This window comes from Callospermophilus lateralis, chromosome 12 (genome assembly GCF_048772815.1).
Source record: "Callospermophilus lateralis isolate mCalLat2 chromosome 12, mCalLat2.hap1, whole genome shotgun sequence".
In the NCBI taxonomy this organism is placed as follows: Eukaryota; Metazoa; Chordata; class Mammalia; order Rodentia; family Sciuridae; genus Callospermophilus; species Callospermophilus lateralis.
Window position 1 is genome coordinate 26,505,575 of NC_135316.1, and position 19,401 is coordinate 26,524,975.

Below are 19,401 nucleotides of genomic sequence, written 5' to 3' on the forward strand. Positions count from 1 at the left end.
CCCCAGAGACTGGAGCACCCCCTGTCATGGGGGGCTGCTGGGACTTCACACTTCCCAGAATTCAAAGACAGCTGATGGGTGGGGGATTTGCAATACCCTACCACCACCACCCACATACCCACTGCTGAGGAAGGCACACAGGTGATCTCACATCTGTATGGGTGTCTGGACCACCAGTTCATCTGAGAGAACTCTGGTGAGACAGGAGTCAAAGAACCAACATGAAGACATAGCCCAGCCACCCACAAGGGGCAAGTACAAGCCATGTCTGACAGAGCAACTCCACTTCAAAGAACCACTTTCCATCTAGTTGGATGTGTATGCACATGTGCAAGACATAAACATAGAAAGACATGCACAAGTTTATGGTGTAGAGAATAAGTATGAAGGAAACCCCCTTAAACCACCACACTCATCTTCCTCAGTTCATCCTATCCACTCCTTCCTGGAGATAAACATCCTAACATTATTTAATAACCACTCTTGGTTTTTGAGATTGTACATCTATGTTTATATTCCTCAACAGGGGAGTTTGGGTTTTGCCTGTGTCAAATCTTCTAGTTGATGAAATTATATGGTATGTATTCTTGAGTGACTTGCTTCTATCTCTAAATATTATGTTTTTAAGATGTACCTAGGGCTGTGAGGCATAACTCAGTGACAAAGTGCTTACCCAGCATGCATGACGCCCTAGGTGGCAAAAGCGAAATAAAAAAAGATGCACCAGTTGAGTCTGGTGGCACACTCCTATAATCGTAGCTACTTGGGAGGCTGAGGCAGGAGAATCACAAGTTCAAGGCCAGCCTGGGCAATTTACTGAGACCTCCTCTCAAGATATTATTATTTTATAATAAGAAGGGATTATAATAAGAAGGGATGTGGCTCAGTGGGAGATCGCCCTTGGGTTTTACTCTCAATATCGAAAGAAAGAGGGGGAAAAAAACACACACACACATCTATGTTATATATAGCTGTAGTTTGTCATCTGTCCACACTTGTTGATGTATAGAAATCACAGTTTATGCCTATGTAGTAGCGCACACCTGTAATCCCAGTGGCTTGAGACACTGAGACAGGAGGATTGCAAGTTCAAAGCCAGCCTCAGCCACTTAGCAAAGCCCTAAGCAACTTAGTAAGACCCTATCTTAAAATAAAAAGGGTCTTGGGGATGCGGCTCAGCAGTTAAGTGCCCCTGAGTTCAATTCCTGGTTCAAAGAAAATAAATCAGTTTACTTATCCATCCTACTGCTCATGAGCATCTGGATTGTTTCTAATATACGGTTCCTGTATATAGGGAGACAGAATATTCTTGTACATGGCTCTGGCCCATGTCCAAATAGAACTGCTGAAGCCTACAGCAGGCAATTCTTCATCCTGCACCTTACTAGACAATGCCAAGCTGTTCCCCAAAGCATTGCATCATGTTTACTGCCTGCCTCTGGTACCACGTCCGAAGGGTTCCCATCTCTCTGTGTCTTTTCCAATGATGAATGTCATCATACCTGCAAATTTCTGCTGATCTGGGAGGGAACAATGGTTATCTCACTGGGTTTTCTATTCATTCTAAATCATCCTACCATGTGTTCATTTGGACCACTAAGGAGAACAAAGTAATTTTTCCAGTTCACTCAAATGCTGACAAGTATCACCTCCTTTCACTTTTAATAACTAAGCTGTAAGGAGGGCGGGGCCTCAATGAGGAGGAAATAATCCACAGAAGGCCTGTGGCTGTGGTAATGCCCAGAACAACTCATCTGATGAGAACTGTCACTCCTGCTTGCCCCTCCCTGCTTGACAAGTACTGGGGCGGAAGGAGTGCTCTGGGGCTCTCTCCAGGCTGTCTGATGGCCCTGGATGTGCCTTCCTGCACCCTGTAGGCTCGGGAATGCTGTGAAAGGCATCCAGGTGGGGCCCTGAGGATCCTCCCTTAGCCTTGGTTTTCAGATCAACATTCCAAAAAAGCCTAAAGTTTTCATTTTAGCCTTCAAACTGTGAAGGATGCAAATATGGAAGCCACTCTATGCTTGCTATGCTGTTTGCCTTGGCTCTTTTCTTCTACAACTGGGGTTAGTATTTTTAGAATTGATTTTTAAAGGATTTCAAAAATATACAAAAGGTGAGCTACCAGAGTAGCTGGGGGATCCAATCCAGGGCCTCATGAATGATGGACAAGCACTCTACCACTGAGCTACACCCCCAGCACAAGAGTAGTTAAATTTTGATTCCTAGCATCTGAACTTACTGTACCCCAACTAAAGCCTGAGAGGGATGGTATGAACAGCATCATCATTTGGGGGAACTTCATGCCCTCCGATTCCCAAATATTCCTTTCTCTTTCCCATTTCATCTAGAGTAAGTCTGTTTATTTTTTATTAGTCACTATATATCAGTAGAACAAGTTAGAATAGTGAAGAACCTTTAGCTATCTTCATTCCCTTACTCCTTTCTGTCCCCTGTGGAATTTCTAAAGTAGATTTATCAAAGTCTGTTTTTAACCAAGAAGCAGAATCCAGAGAAAGAAAACAATTGCAGGTAATTCAATTCAATTCAATTTCTTGCCGACTGAAATTTCACATTGCTGAGGCAAACATTCGAGTTTCTCCCTATTGCACTCAGCATTAAACTACAGGTTTCACATTTAGGATATGTTTCAGCTCAGCTCAGTTTCGTTCTTTGAGTTCAATTCCACCCAAAGCCTTGTAACATTTGTGACCTAAAATTATCATAACAATTACAATAAGTAACCATGGTGCAGAATAGGCAGAAACAAGTGCTTATGCTGAAAACACTGAACTGACACATGATTCCTGGAAAATAGATGGAGCACAGCACTTTTGTTTGGATAATGGAACCTGACCCCAGGTCAGTTTTAACATCTATCAGTACTTCCTTCATTTTGTGGTAAAATTCTCGAGTCACATGTACAAAGGAAGAGCCCCAAGTGGTTAAAAGATTCCAAAAAACTCATACAGGAAATTGAACAGTAAGATCACTGTTCAAAACCTGGCTTTTATAACCATGTGCTGAGAATCATAGGCGAGTAGGATCCAGACAGAGTGGAAAGAAATTCCATTTATTGAAATACTTCTCACCTCTACTTTCTTTAGTTAAAATCTGAGATTTACCATGATCAACTGACATATACGCGTGGCCCAGGCACAGGCTTTATACTTGGTGTGCTGGGAATAATGCCCAGGCTTGTGTGGGAGGGTAACAAGATAATCACCCATGAAGGGAAAAAAAACAAAACACAAGATACCAAATGAAGTTCTTGATTACTATGGTACATATTTTAAGTATAATTAAAATTTAGAAATGTGTCAGGATTCTACCAGAGAGACAGAATTGGTAGGAGACATACATGTGCACATGCGTACACACACAAACACACACACACAAAATCATCTCTTGGCATCTGTGGGAGATTGGTTCTAGGACAGCCCTTCATTCTGAGATACCAAGTTTCACAGATGCTAAAGTTCCTTAAATAAAGTGATATAGTGTTTCCAGAAAACCTACACATATCCTCCTATATACTTCATATTACCTCTAGATGACTTAAAATAACTAATATAGTGCAAATGTTATGCAAATAGTTGCTATACTGTATTGTTTAGGGAATAATAACAGAAAAAAAAAGTCTATACATACTCAGTACAGATGCCATTTTTTTTCTGAATATTTTCAATCCACAGTTGCTTGAATCTACAAATGCAGAACCCACAGATACAGAGAGACCTGTGAATGTATGTATTATGAGAATAAAGAGAGAGAAAGAAAGAGAGAGGAAGGGAGGAACTGAGGGAGGGAGGGAGAGAGGGAGAGATTTTGATTGATTTACTTCAAGGAATTAGTTTATGTGATCGTGAGGCCAGTGAGTCTGAAATCCATAGGACAAATCATCAGAAGGCCAGACTAGCTACTGTGGGGCAGGAGTTAACCTTGCAGTCCACAGGTGGAATTTCTTCTTTCTCAGGGAATCTCAGTTCTGCTTTTAAGGCCTTTCAACAGATTGGATATAGCCTACCCAGATTATAGAGGATAATCTCCTTGCTCAAAATCAATTGATCTACAAAATCCTGTACAGCCACACCTAAACTTTGTTTAAACAATTGGGTGCTCTTGACTAGCCAAGCCCACCCTCTTGGGGGACCATAATGCAAAGCATGATCCTCACTTTCAGGTATCTAGGATCTAGTGCTTTCATTTGTTTGTATGGGGTGGGGGGGAGAGGAAGGGGAAAGACATATCAAATTATTAACAATAGGCAAAAGGTTTAGATGTCCTGACGCATGATATGGTCCTTTGATAGATCCAGAAGACGGGGAAGACAGGTGGGGTCTCGCATGGCTGAGGTGTACTTGAAGTATTTGATAAATGAATTCCCTGTGACTATTGCCTCTATGGGCCTGCCAGCTACATGGAATTATTTTTCCTTCTCTCTAAACATCCCATCCTTATATCTAGTTTTTTTTTTAAATTTAATCCATGTGTATTTTGCATGCCTTCATTTTCATTGGCTTTTCTCATTTTTCTTCATGCCTCTTCCCTTGCCTAATTCCCAGTTGTTGATCTCGTGCTTTGTTTGCTCTGTTTCCACACACTGGTTCCTGTATTGTCAAGCTTTTCTGTGCAAATACTCCTTTAACTTTACCACCAGCCTCACCACTAGGAACAGAGAGCTACCTGGGAATGTGGATCAGGAACCACCTAGTCCTTCCAACCCTCCTCAATCATCACCTTAACTGAGAAAAGTGAAGAGTCACCAAAGGATTTATTTCAGGTTAGTTTTAGATAGTGAAATACAACAGTGAGATGGAGGGGACTCATGCTGCCATCTTCAGTCACCTAAGGCTGACAGGAAAGAAGCACTGGGCTTATTTTGTTATCACCCAAGGTCAGAGTCCAAGGAGAAGGGATTACATAGGGTCCATCTCAATCTCCACTGAAAGTAAGGATGGAATAGATGTAAACTTTGACAATCTTCCTGTCTCCAGAATGTTCAAGGGTCAGCCAGATGAGAATAGTTACTGGTGTAAAAAAACTCAAGACATGAGCCAAGGGTTCTGGACTGCCCCTTTTGGAAACATCCCATGATTGGAGGTCTTGCAAACAGTCTAGAGAGGAAGAGAATTCAAGATCTGGAAATTTAAATTGAGAACTATCACAATGATTCATGGGGTTCTCATGGGAAATGAACGAGAACCATGAGTTAGTTCCCTCCACTGATATAGTCTTACATATTTTTGTTTTCTATTCTCTTTGCCATACATTGCTTCCCTGCCATGCAATATGCAACTAGCTCTGAGCAATAAAGACCTGACCTAGCCATCCCCACCCACGCCTCTACCAGGGAGAAGGTGAGGCAAATAGATCTTAATAAGGAGAAAATAAAAGATGGTTAAGTGCTACCCCACTGTTACTCACAGGCTTGTGGTCAGGTTTGTGAGCAGCCGGCCTCTTGCCAATACCTACAAGTTTTCTTGGAAGCGGGACACAGACATTCCAACAGAATGACTCGGGAAGATTCTGCTAACTCTAGAAGAGTTGATTGAACACCACATTTAAGTGATGCAACAGGGCACTGAATCACGCTCATAAAACACTCATCCTGTCAAGAGCCTTCCCAGAGGACGCTCAGGAGTCAGACCAGTGCTCAGGAGAAAGAAGGTAAGAAACACAAAGTAGACCCTTCTGGTTGAGCTGCCCACGTACCCTGTGGGTGGCAGAAGAGGCAGGTCTCACCCTCCAGGAGGCATTTTGGAGGCACATCTATCAAGTCATAAAAATGCTACCCTCTGATAGGCCAAGCTGTCCCCTGGGAATTATTCCATGAAAAGACTTCAGAGGAAACAGCCTACATATGCAGAGGTCATGGCAGAACTATCATCACAGAAAACCTGAAGCCACCTCAAAACAAGCCCCCCAAAAGAATTTTTTAAAAATAAATTACATATCATGAAACCACTACAAATGAATGAAAACTAAGTGTTCATAATAAAAACTAGACAAAAACTCAGAGGAAAGCCATTTGATTTGGGGAAGGGCAAATATAGGTATTTTACTCTTTAAACTTCCTTCAAAGTTTTAAAATGTGAACAGACCAAAAAATGGAAGAGAAAGAAAAGAAAGACTTTGTCCCAGTAAAAGGGGTGTTCCAGAGCTCTTTGGGCTCAAGTGATAATTCTCTGGTGTTCTTTTTTCTCTGTATGCTATGTGTACGACAATGCTTCCAGGGAGAAAAACAGCAGCATTGCAGAGTCTGAAAGAAAGTGAAGCAAGGCCTTGACCTTAAAAGCAAACAAAACAAAAATAATCCACTCTTTTGCATGAATGTGAGTAAGTTTACTACCTTTAAGCAAAGGTAGTGGTTTAGACTGAGTATCCCTTATCCAAAATGCTGAGGACCAGAAGTACTTTAGATTTCAGAGGTTTTCAGATTTTGGAGTATTTGCAGAGACTTTAGCAGTTGAGCATGCCTAACCCAGAAATCCAAAAGCCAAAATGAAATCTGAAACATTTTGAACTCGACTCTCAAAAAGTTTCAGATTTTGTAGCACTTTGAATTTTAGATTGGGATGCTCAATCTGTACCTTAACTGAGGTGTCCTTTGGGAATAAAACTTTTTACAAAGAGATTTGAATCAAAAACTATAAGCTCCGACTCCTTCCCCACAAAATAAAAACAGAGCACAGCACAAGCCTTGTCTCTGCCTGCCCCTTCTTTCATAATTACTCAGTGGGGATTTGAGTTGACATATGATATATGAGTTATTATGTTAGTTGTGGTTTTGTCATATGTGACCTTTCTTGCATTAGAACATATTTCTTCCATACATAATTCATTTAAAGTTTTTATCATGAAGGGATGTTGAATTTTGCCAAATACTTTTTTTTTTTTTTTTGGCATCTACTGAGATATCACATGGGTTTATGCTTCATGTTCTTAATGTGATGTTATCATATTTATAGATTTGTGTATGTTGAACTATCCTTGCATTCCTAGGAAAAACACTACCTGATCATGGTGGATATCCTTTTAATATGTCATTGGCAGTACTCAGTTTGTGAAGTATTTCATTGAGCTTTTCAGGGTGCCAGAATACATTCATCTATGAACGACCTCTCTATTTAATGAAGCCTCTCCCAGTATTGGTGTTGAACACTGGACAATCCCTGACTCCTGAATGTAGACTCTGACATGGTTCTGGGAACCCTGAAATGCCCTTTTAGTGCTGCCCAAACAACAAAAAGCATTCTCTTCTCTTAATGCCTCTGAGCGGAGGAAAGCAGGTCATTTGCAAGGAGCTCTCTGCGTGTGAATCCAAAAAGAAAATGGGTTTCAGTTAGCTAGCAACTGGTCCTGGTGAATAGATGCTACATTGGCCCTAATAGCTCCATGATGCCAAAAGATATGCTGCTACATCACGGGCTAAGAAGCAGCATATGGATTCTATTGCAATGGAGCTAAGAAAAAAGAAAGACATCATAGACCCAGGGCAGTCATTAGCAAACTTCATGTGGTGAGAGTGAGAAGAGTTAAACCCAAGAAAACCCCATGATACCCTCTAGTGACACACTTGCTGCCACAGACACACTGACTACTCTGACTCTGGGAGATGAAAAAGACAAATGCTTGAGATGGAAGGAACAATGGTCCCAAGAGTGTGAAGGAGGCGGAGAGGTGAGTGTGCCTAGGTTCCCACAGTCCCATGACTGTTAGTTCCTGGGTTGTATTTTCGGGAGATGGAATAAGTAATGCAGCAGAGGCAGAAAAACAACTTAGGAAATATTTTGCTGGGAGGATTTTGCCTGGGTGAGAAAGAAAAAAGGAAGGCATGGTAATTTCAGACACATTGGAAGTGGGAGGTTGCAACTCTGGTGCACCTGCACTGGGAACAGTGGGCAGACACACAGAAGAGAAGGAACAGACAGATGGGCAGGAAAGAAAGCAGGATGGGCATGCAAGGGGCCAGTTGAGCAAGAAGCAGAGGAAAGCCCTCCTGCAGAGCCTGGAAGGAGGAACAGACCAGGAACAAAGGTTGTTTCTGGGAAGAAGTAAGGCTCAGAGCAGCTCTGAGAGAGAAAACCAGAACTCTCGAAGCAACCATGGAGGCTTACTCAGCCACTTTTTTTATTATTATTTTTTCACTCTATATATTATTAAAGAAAAAAAAGCTTGTAATTGGATTTAAAAAAAAAAAAAAACATCAGAAAACTCTCCAGCTGCGGGTGTGGTGTGACAGACTAGGGCTTGGGTCTTTCTCGGCTCCTCTGACTTCCCTTTACATACCGGCCCATCACTCTACATGACTCTTCTTGCCAAGCACACAGGCAGATGTCATCCATGTCTGTGCGGTAATATTTTACTCAAGCCTCAACTTTTTCCTACTGGGCACATTCCAGGTGAGCCATAGCCCAAAGCACCCCATGGCATTCCCCAAGTATTCCCTCTGAAGAAACATTTCTAGCATTATCCCACCTTCCAGGGCCTGTAGACGGCTGCCTGGAACAAGCTTTCTCTTGTTAAGCCTCTGCTGCCTCAAGCCACAAGACTGCTCTCACTTTTGTTGACCCCAAAGTCTGAAAAAACAAGGGAATTGGGCCTAGTCTGCCCTGCTGCCTGCTTTCCCCCTCAGAAGCCTTGGTTTGTACTGTGGTTATTCCAGAGAGTAAATGTCTGAGTAACTGGCAAATGTCATGTGCCTCCTGTCCTGGTCGGTTTATAGAAAAAGCCTCTCCATCAAACAGTCAGGGACCACCATGGGGACAAAGGGCAAACGCATTCCTGGGCCTTAACTACAAGCATAGTGTGTACTTTTCCCCACTATCCCACCTTAACTCACGACTAGCTAGCTATTAATATCATAATATGTGACCTTCCTGACCCTTTCACTCACTCTCAAAGGTTTACCAGCCTTAGAAATCATATTTACCATTAAAACCAGGTCACTCTCACCGTTAATCTCCAAGGACAAACAACCCACGGGACCATACTGTTGAGGAGTCAGCAAAACAGAAGATTCTCAGGGCCCTGGACTTTGTATTTGCCATGATTTGTTTTCTTCACTTCCACCTGTGTATTCTCTTAACAGCTACCCAACTCATCCTTATCACAAGACAGACATGTTTACACAGGGTGCTGCATCCACATGAGATGTGATAATTATCACCAGTATGACCAGAAAACTCCTTCAAGGTTAAAGTTTTCACCCAGGAAACAAAAAAAACACCTTTTGAAATGTGCCTACAGCCAATTAACATTCCTAAACGCTAGCTCGCTTCTACCACACTTTCACACAAATGAATAAAACTATCTATCTTTTGACCTGAGAGTCAGCCTGACACTATCCTGTCAGTGCAGTGTCTCTTCTCAGGTAGAAGCCATCATAAAAGCTCTGTCTGTTTATTTGCTCAACCAATTTGGTTTTATTTCTTCTGTCACCAAGGCAAAGTCCCCATGTCCAGTAAAACCCAGATGGTCCAAAAGGACAGGGCATGCAGACTGCTTACTGAGACAGCTTCCTGATCAGAATGCTAGGTTTATGAGAAGGAAACCTCTGGGGATTTGTGTGAAGGTAGAAAATGAAGCCCAGACCAATATTGTTTTATATAAAGAAAGAAGAGGGCTAGGGTTGTGGCCCAGTGTTAGAGTGCTTGCCTAGCATGTGTGGGTTCAATTCTCAGCACCACGTAAAAATAAATAAATAAATAAAGGTATTGTGTCTATCTACAACCAAAAAAGTACTTCAGCTCAGAGTGCTACTGGCGATGGCTGTTGCATACAAAAAAGAATAATGGGTTCAAAAAAAACAACACTCTCATAAATGTTGTGCCTGGCATTGGGCTGAGCACTTTGTACACACAACCCCCCTAATCCTCATCATTTCCCCATAAAAATCAGGCTTATTACCATCCTGACTTCATGAATGCAGACATGCAGAACAGGTCTGAATTCCCTACCAGGCTGTGGACCAAGGCACTTAACTTCTTGGGCATCTTTGTTCCTGTGATTTTATTTTTTATAAATAAATATGTAAAGGAAAAAATAACAACGTGTCTCTCTTTGTTAAGAGCTGATTTTAAAATATCTGGAAATCATGTGAAATGGATAGGAAAATACTTTTCAAATTTTGAAACACTACACAGACTGAGGTGACCATGATGAGCAGACGATTCTCCATGGTGTCCTGTGCTGACTCCTAGTTTCTGCAACATCACATCAATGATATTCAACAGAAGCCCATGAAGAAGTTTCCAGAGAAGCTTCATCTGCCGATGTAACTACATGACCCTAGAGGCACACTTTATTAAACTGGAATAATTCCTTCAACATCGACATTTGTGTCTGAAATGAAACTCAGTGACAAAATTCTTGAATCCCAAGAAGTTTTATCCAGGTAGTGCAGACTACACCCTCCCTGGCAGGTCAAAAAGCTAAGAACTGAATTTCTGCAACTCAGGGATAAAGGGGCACAGGGAACATCTCACAATATGCTACCCTGGTATTGGTCCTGGATATCAGTAGATGCCAGAAGAGGCTTCACTCTGATATTACCTATCTGCCTGAAAACTGGGCTTGCTAAAGAAGAAAACAACTGCCTTTGGTCAATAGCCCCTCTTCCCCGCAGCCCACACACATTTTTTCATTAACTAGACTCATCACAGGAACAAAGATGGAGAGACTGCACCTGGGGAGACTGTCACAAGCTATTATCTGTCTCCTGTGCCTAGTCAGCTTTCAAAGAGGATTGTTTACAGATCACTATTTGTCTCCCAGGCCATTCATTCCCCTACAAATCACTTACTGTACCTCAAAAATGGCCCATATTCCCCCTTTTCCCTCTCTCCTGTGAAGAAGGGTATTAAGCATCCTAACCTCATGGAAGTATTGGGCACACACTGTCCTGTGATTTTCCTGTGCATGGTGATAAATCTGTATGCATTTGTCTCCTGTTCACCTGTTCCTGTTCCTCCACCTATCCATCCCAACAGGGTAAGAATTTATAGACAACAAACTCAGCTTTTATCCAGGTTTTTCATCACAACACAATTTCCCTCACTGTGTTAATGTCTTAGGAATATGAACTTGAAATTGTACTACTGACCAGCAGGATCTTATGACCTAGTGACTCTGACTTTTTCAGGGGAATAAGTGCTACTAGACAATACTCAGACATGCCTAGCTGGCATTTCCCAGTGTGCAAAGGGAGGCCGTACCTCAAATCTGAAGACAAACTAAAGAGGAGAAAATGGACCGAACACCTATGAGACAATACAACAGACCCTACATCCTTCATTCCCTTGGACACTGGGTGCTCATTTACTCCAGAAGATCTGGGGTGCTTACAGGGCTGTGTGGATAGAGATGGATAGTGAACGGGTGATGGCAAGTCAGTATATCATAGCCTAGGATGCACAAAGACCAGATAGGATAGTAGGATAGTGCTTCTTATTCCTCTCTTTCTGATCTAGAAATGATGCTGCAATTTGGTGTCACTTTTATGATCCCCCACATGGATGTGACCATGGGAAGTCCTCCCTCCCACCCCTGTCTTCCTTGAAATTTCTGTTTGATGCTTGACTGCCAGGATTCAAATATGCCCTAAGTTAGTCCCTGAGATTTAAAACAGAGGGGAAAAAGTGAGAAAAAAAAATCAATGAAATAAAAAAGATTTTTGCTGTACTTTGGATCTTAAATGATCCCCAAAGGCCCATGTGGTAAAAACTGAGTTCACAATTTGCTGCTGTTGGAAGGTGGTGGAACCTTTAAGAGGTGAGGCCAAGTGGGAGGTCTTCTGGTCACTGGAGGTGGCCTCATATGGGAGTATCAGGACCCTACACCTTGCTCTTCCTCTTTTTTGCACTCAACCACTATGAAGTGAATGGACCTCCTCTGCTATGTGCTCTTGTTGTGATATGCTACCTTGCCATAGGACCAAAAGCAATAGCACCCATCAACTGTGGTCTGAAACCTCCAAAACTATTCCTTAAAAAAATAAAATCAATAAAAGATAAAAAATAAATAAAATAAACCTTTCATCTTTTTAAGTTGGTAATCTTGGGTATTTTGTTACAGTAATGTAAGCTGACTAATGCAGTTGTTATTCTAAAAAAAATCAATAAAATTGATAAATTTCTAGCAATATGACAAAAAAAAACCCAACAAAACAAAAAAAAAAGACAAAAATCACCAATTTCAGGAACAAACCCAAGGATATCACTACAGACCATATATCCATTAAATGGATAAAAAGGAGTACTACCAGCATTATTATACTCATAAATTCAATACCTTAGAAGAAATGAACCAATTTGTCAATAACCACAAATCATTCAAATTTAATCAAAATGAAACAGACAAGCTGAATAGTTCTATAGTCATTAAAGAAGTTGAGTTTTTAATTTAAAAGTTCCCAAAAAATAATTCTCCAGGGCCATGGGGTTTCACTGCAGAAGTCTACCAAACAAGACAAATTAAGAAACAATTAAGAAGAATTAATCTGTGTAATCTCTTCTGGAAAAGACAAGGAAGTTTCCCAACTCATTTTATGCAGCCAGTGCTTCCTTGATATTAAAGTTAAAAAAAAAGATAGTACCAAAAACAAACAAACAAACAAAAAAATCCCTATAGATAACATCTCCTATGAGTTTGGATGCAAACAAATTCTCAAAAAACATAAGCAAATTGAACCCAGCAATGACTAAAACAAATGACATACCATGTGAGAATATAAATTAATATAGCCATTATGAAGAACAGGATGGAGGTGCCTCAAAAAACTAAAAAATAGAACCCACAATCCCACTTCTGGGCACATAACCAAAAGAACTGAATTCAGTATGTTGAAAATATATCCGTGTTCTCATGTTCATTGCAGCATATGCACAATAACCAAGATTCAAATCAACTTAAGTGTCATCAGTAGATGAATAGACAAAGAAAATGTGCTATATGTTCATGATGGACTATTATCCAGCCTTAAAAAAAAAATTCTGTCTCTGCAATCATATGCATACATAGAGACCTGGAGGACATTATGCTAAAGGAAATAAGCTGGGCACAAAAAACACCATATAATCTCACTTACATGTGGTAAACTGCCAGGCAGAGTTGTGCATGTCTAATCCCAGCAGCTCAGGAGGCCAAGGAAGGAGGATCACAAATTCAAAACAAGCCTCAGTATCTTGGTGAGCTCCTGATCAACTTAGTGAGAACTTGTCTCAAATAAAAATGGTCTGGGGATGTGGCTCAGTGGTTAAGTGCCCCTTGGCTCAATCTCCAGTACCAAAAAACCAAACACAGGGACTGGGCTTGTGGCTCAGCAGTGAAGCACTTGCCTAGCATGTGTGAGGCACTGGGTTCGAAAAGTTCTATCAACAACTAAAAAAAAAAAAAGTTAAAAAAAAAACAACACAAATAAAAGAGATGAACTCATAAAGCAGAGAGTAGAAAGGTAAGTTACCTAGGAAGGAGGGATGTAGAGACTCTGTTCAAGGCATGAAGTTTCAATTAAGAGGAATAAGTTTTCAAGACCTACTGTACAGCATGATGATCATAGCTATTAACAATGTATTATGTATTTCAAAACTGCTAAAAGAATAGAAGTTATATGTTCTCGTTACAAAAAGATGTGTGTGAAGTGATGGATGTGATAGTGTGATATCATTATTCCAAAATGTATCAAACATATATCAAACCATCATGGTGCACCACATAAGTATACACAATTATTGTCAACTAAAACCAAAAACTTAAATTTAAGAAAAGAATGATATGCCATGGGCAAGTGAGATTTATTCTGGGCAAGGCTGGTTCAACATTAATCAGTCAATGTAATTCCCTGTGAGTGAACGGCAATGCCTCTTCCTCTGCTCCTTCCACATCAACACAAAGACATGACCATGCTGGGTGGAAACGCAAACCCTCATTCAAGCCAAGCCCACTGCCTGTCCTCCTCGAGCCCAGATCCCCAACTTAGGATCAGACCCTGGGAAATTCACACTCGAATTTGATTTGCTAAGAGCTGTTCATACAAAGATATCCGAGAACGACATTCCTTCCTGGACCTGATGACAGAGGCTCACAGGCCCATTTCTAACTGATTCCCTTTACGCCCTAGCTAAGTCACCTGGTACCGTTCTTACCTTGAAAAGCACCTAGCTCTAACTGATGGATGCACCAAGCTTGGGTCAAGTATAAAAGACCCTGTCCATTTTCAACTTGCTTTATGATAATGAGACAGCATCCATGTGGAGTCCTGGAGGGGGCAACTCCCCAATCTGAAAGCTCATTCTGTTTTCTGCCGTCCAGTACCAAGTGTCAGGCAATTTTGGCTACAAGTGGAACTCAGCCCAGACCTTGCTTGCAAAAAGAAGAAGCTCTGCAAAGGGGCTTGAGGTACAGTTCAGTGGTAGAGTGTTTGCCCAGCATGCATGAGGCCCTGGGTTCCATCCTTAGTACAGAGGGTAGTGGGGGTCTGCAAGGCTTATGGATCTTATGAACTTAAAATGTGTACAAGTCTTCAGTCTTACTATAAAACTATTCCTAGGTCTACTTTTTGATATTAAAGCTGATCTTAAAAGTTTTGAAGTAAATTGGGAAAAACTCAAATCTAAGTTCAAATTCAATTGTTGACAAATACCAAAACATAAATTCAAGTTCAACTGGCTCTGAAGTTGTGAGTCAGAGGGGTGTCATTTAACTCTCACCTACACCTGGCTCAGAGCACGTATGCAGATTTGCAGCAGGGAAGGGTGTAGCTCTGGATAAATTTTCTAACCTTTGCTGCTTTGCCGAATCTGAAGATAAGCAGCATGGATTTTCTGGCAAGAAATTCACACAAATATTCAATCATACTTATATCAATCCACCTAATGGGTACAACACTAGGTACACTGCTGCCTTCTAAGTGAAAGACACTCTGAAGCTGGCACAATAATTATGGAGAAGATTTATCTTGGGCAACCTTGAGATGAAACATGGCCCTGGCACCAAACCCTGGAGCCTTACAGAAAAGAAGGCATCCACGTGGACCCTCAGAAGCCCATATCAGCAGCTGCTTCAGGAATAGGTAAACATGTCTTCCCATATCTGCTAGAGTTCTTGGATAGCCAGCCAGGGAGCTGCCACTGTGCAGAGATGATCAAAGTAGGTACAATATCAGAGGTCCCACTCTTCTTCCATACCCTTCTCTGTGCACCCACCCCCATGGAAGCTGAAAGCTGCCCATGCTATACTCCCAACCTACCCCTCCCCACATCCTGGAGAGATGCACCTATAGTTTCTAAATCGGCCTTAATCCTAACTATCTGCAGATCATTTTTGTTTTTGAAAAAAGATTATCTTCTAGACTTTCCTGAAAAGCAAGTCTTTGGGTTTTATTCACACTTCCTTAACTTTCTCATTTTTGTTGGCTGCATCTTATATTGGAACCAACTATATCCTGTCAGATATAACACTCACTTCCTTATGTGGACTCCAGGCATGAGTCCCCATAGCAGGCAATGCAGAGCCACATGCTGAATTTACTTTCTCAGGAGTTATATCATCCTGAAAACTAAGGGTGAGAACATTCTACAAGCCAATAATACAACTATATGCAGTCTGCCATGAACCCATGGAAACAGGACAATTCAGTGAATGTGGACAACACAAACCAACAAGAACTTCCAAAACAGCAAACTCAACAGCCCCTCCAGTCTGCCCTCCTCCAACAGTAAAAGGAGACACCAAAAATTTTGCTGGGACCTTCCAAACTGAAACCAGTTCTGGTTAAAATTGAAAAAAAAAAAAATCTTTGTGTATGCCTCCTGCCCAGTTCTCTGACCAGAGTCTCCAAATTCCTCCTAGAGTTGGTTCATCTTTCAGATGGGAGTCAGCAAGACACTAAAATACCTTGCAAGTAAAAAATTTAAATTGCTGCCTCACCATGCAAATGTTTTACTACAATATTGAACTCTTCTTGTGGTCCATTAAATTGTTGTCCTATTCTAGGCAAGTGGGGATATTTTAAATAGATCTCAAAGTGGGTACTTGAAGTTCAGTGTTTCTTTAAAATGCTCACACTGACTGATATCTGAGAATATTCTACAAGTACTAAAAAATTAAAGTAGCCAATGTAGCAGTGGAAATCCCAGCACTGTATCTTCCAGGTGTGGGAGCATTAAGCAAATTTACTCAGTGAGTTGCAGCACTGAGCCCATTGTGTGCCAGGTGCATGGGGCTGTCAGATGATGAATGTCTCAGGGATCTGACCAAACACCAGGAGCAAGGAGTGGGAGGGTCACGTACAACATGCACCTCTGCTGAAATCTGAAGGAACTGCTGGGAAGCTAAAAAACAACACCCAAGGAAGCTGAGACACAGGTGGCTTCCTGGTTCCTGTCTCAGGTGAGGTTTGGTGTGCAGCCCTGCGAGTCACAACAAGGAACTGAGGGGCCAAGCCAGGAGCAGATGGTTCAAGCCGAGCACAGCCCTCTTTGCCTGAGGATTGGGCAAACCCTTACATACTCTACCATGTTTTCTAAGAAACTGGTGTGGGCACAGTTTGCTTGACCCATGTAGAAGCTAGGCAAAAGCCAGATGGCCGGACTCTCCATGTCCTAGGGTAGCCCTGACTCTCCCCTGCCAGGGACCATGGATCCTCACATAAATGGGCATGGTAATGTACACACCTAGGTGTGTAGGGACTCACATGTAAAAATCCTTATATTAAACAATGTTCAGTTGTCCCTCAGTATCCATGGGGGATTGTTCCAGGACCTGTGCAGACACCAAAATCTGAGTCTCATATATAAAATGGCATAGTATTTGCATTGAACTCACAAATATCCTCCTGCATACTTTAAACTATCTCTAAGTGATTTGTAATTCCACGTAAATACTATATAAACAGATGTTTGACTTCATTGTTGAGGGAATAATTACAAGGAAAAAAACTATACATGTTCAAAACAGACCTAGTTTTTGAATATTTTTCATCCACAGTTACTTGAGTCCACAAATATAGGACCAGTGGATGGATGTGGTCAACACATATAATATATATATTTTCTATTACTAACAAGTTTTATGCTTATTTAATTTCTTCTCCAAATTCTTGAAATAAGTTGAGTTTCTTCAGGGAGTACAAGTTTACCTTGTGCAAAATATCATTTTTTTCCTCCTGAAAAATTTTAACACTCAGTGAGGGGATAAAACATGAGTCTGTGGGAAAATGCAGTGTGTCTCACCCAGGTAATTATGTGGAAATGCTATGAAAGGGCAGGAGAGAGGTCTTTCATCGTGTCCCAATATCAAATGACTGACTGTAAGAGAGAAATCTTTTGGACAGACAATGAACTGCAATGTGACATTTGATTTCCAAAGCTTGTCCTGCGTCTCTGGAATAGAGCAAGCAGCATCGAGTGCCCTTTGACTTTCCCAGCTCCCAGGGTGTCTGAGGAAGTCACTTCTGCTGTCCTGCTCAACTGTGGAAAGTGGGGGGTAGGGGGGCAGGGCACATGCACCTCCACCAGCCTCCAGGCTTCACTGATGATTGCAAACTGTAAGCGGTTCAGGACAAAGCCGTCAATCTCCTTCAGGACTCGAACAGGGGACTGTCCAATCTTCTTCATCAAGGCGTGGGTTCTGTCCATTGTTGCAGGGGCCGTCTCTGGGTGAGGGACCAGCTCGACCAGTGGGACATAATATGGAGGATTCACCTTGGGAGAGGGAGAGAGAAGAAGGGTCAAGGAGATGCTCTGGGGAGTGTTGCTCTGGCTGACTGGGCCCACCTATCCCAAATGGTCTGGGTGGGGGTGGGTATATCTTTGGAAAGGCCCTTAGATTCAGCATCTAATGACAAAACACTTGAAAAAGAAATGCATTCACAAGAAGAGAGAAAAGAGAATTTGAGCACAGAACTGCATAGTTGTCAACAGTGATGGGGCCCCTTGTGTTTCAAGCAATAGAGAGAGAGGAGAGGAGTGAGTCAAAGGGCTCCTGCTTAGAAAGGTTAAGGGACAAACACACTGTCTTCAACACTTTCCTTTCTGATGGGCCCTTCTTCTATAAGACTGTGAGGCAGACTAGGAGACACATCCCCCAGGAATTTGGAAGACAAACACTCAGAAAAGGAGGCAGTTTCTCCAAAGTTTCCGGGGATGGTCCCTGTGCTCAGCCCAGGCAGGGTGCGCGTGGCCGGAGGTACAGAGAGGGGCTGCAGCTGCCAGGCTCTGTAGGAGCCTAGGCTGGGCCAGGCACAAGGGGAGCATTCTTCCTCCTGTCGGGTATCTGAAACAGAGCCTGGTGCATGTGATTGCAGATAGCACAGCGCGCCAACACAGGCTTCCTTCACCCTCTCTGGGCACATGGAACCAGTCAGCCCCATAGGAGAGGCAGCCAGCCCTCCCAGGAGACAGCCAGACCATTGACAATTCATCCACATACAGCAGAGGAGGGGGCAGATTCCTTTTCCCCTTCCCAGGATGAAAACGCAGGCTAAAGATGAGTGGTGGAGAGCATTGAATACCTCTGTGTTTTGCTACTTTCTGTAGTTGGTCCTCTCATCTCACAGAGAGAGCTAAAGGGCATCCTCTGGGCAGCAGCAGCACCAAGCTTGGACCAGGCAGTACCATACAGATATACAAAGAAATGCACAGAAACATACCTGCTCTTACAAGCAGCAAGCCCATAAACCAAATATGTACATGACAACCAACACAAGGGCAAATGGTTTGTGTGTCAGACAGAAGGGTGCATCAGAAAAGACACAAGTGTGGGCAAAGGTGGCTGGGGGAGCCTCCTGGTACTTTACAGCAGGAAGCAGGCCCTGATCTAATTCCAGGCAGCACTGGAGCTCAGTGGTTGACCAGATACATGTCTGGGGCCATGTATCCTAAAATCAAATGCCTCTTTTTCTGGCTGTACTGTCTGCAGGCAGGCTGCCCGCTTCCAGAGAACATCATTCACAGAGCTGAGCACTGGGGGGCTAAGGAGACCTCCATCACATCCACCAGTCCATCATGCTCCCCAAACTGAGCTTAGGAAGGAAAAAGAAGGGGAGACTTTGTAGAGTGTGGCTAAAGTATCAGTAGAACCCTCTCCTGCTCTGACTGATGGCTGACACAGATTCTAAGTAACAGTAAATATTGAGATGAAATGCAACTTCCAGACAGTCCTTCACTAACATGCTCTATGGGCCCTACTGTTATATCTACACTCCTGTACACCAGAATTCTGGAGTCATCACCTCAGAGAGATGAAGTAGATGAAGAAAGTCACACACACACACACACACACAAAAAAAAAAAAAAAAAAATTGAAAGGAAGAATGTTCAGAATAGAGAGAATGGCTGTGTTAATACCCATCTTCCTGAGCCTGTCATGTGTGATGTCCACCCACAGCCCCTTTTGTTG

General features: G+C 42.3%; 1 protein-coding gene across 1 annotated transcript in view; it reads right to left on the reverse strand.

The window, feature by feature from the left end:
- Cryl1 (crystallin lambda 1) overlaps window positions 1–19,401 on the reverse strand; it is a 135,108-nt gene that overhangs the window by 9,458 nt on the left and 106,249 nt on the right. Inside the window, exon 5 of the mRNA XM_076872362.2 lies at window positions 17,511–17,705. Coding sequence (XP_076728477.1) covers window positions 17,511–17,705 — 195 coding nt within the window. The remainder of the gene's footprint in view (window positions 1–17,510; window positions 17,706–19,401) is intronic.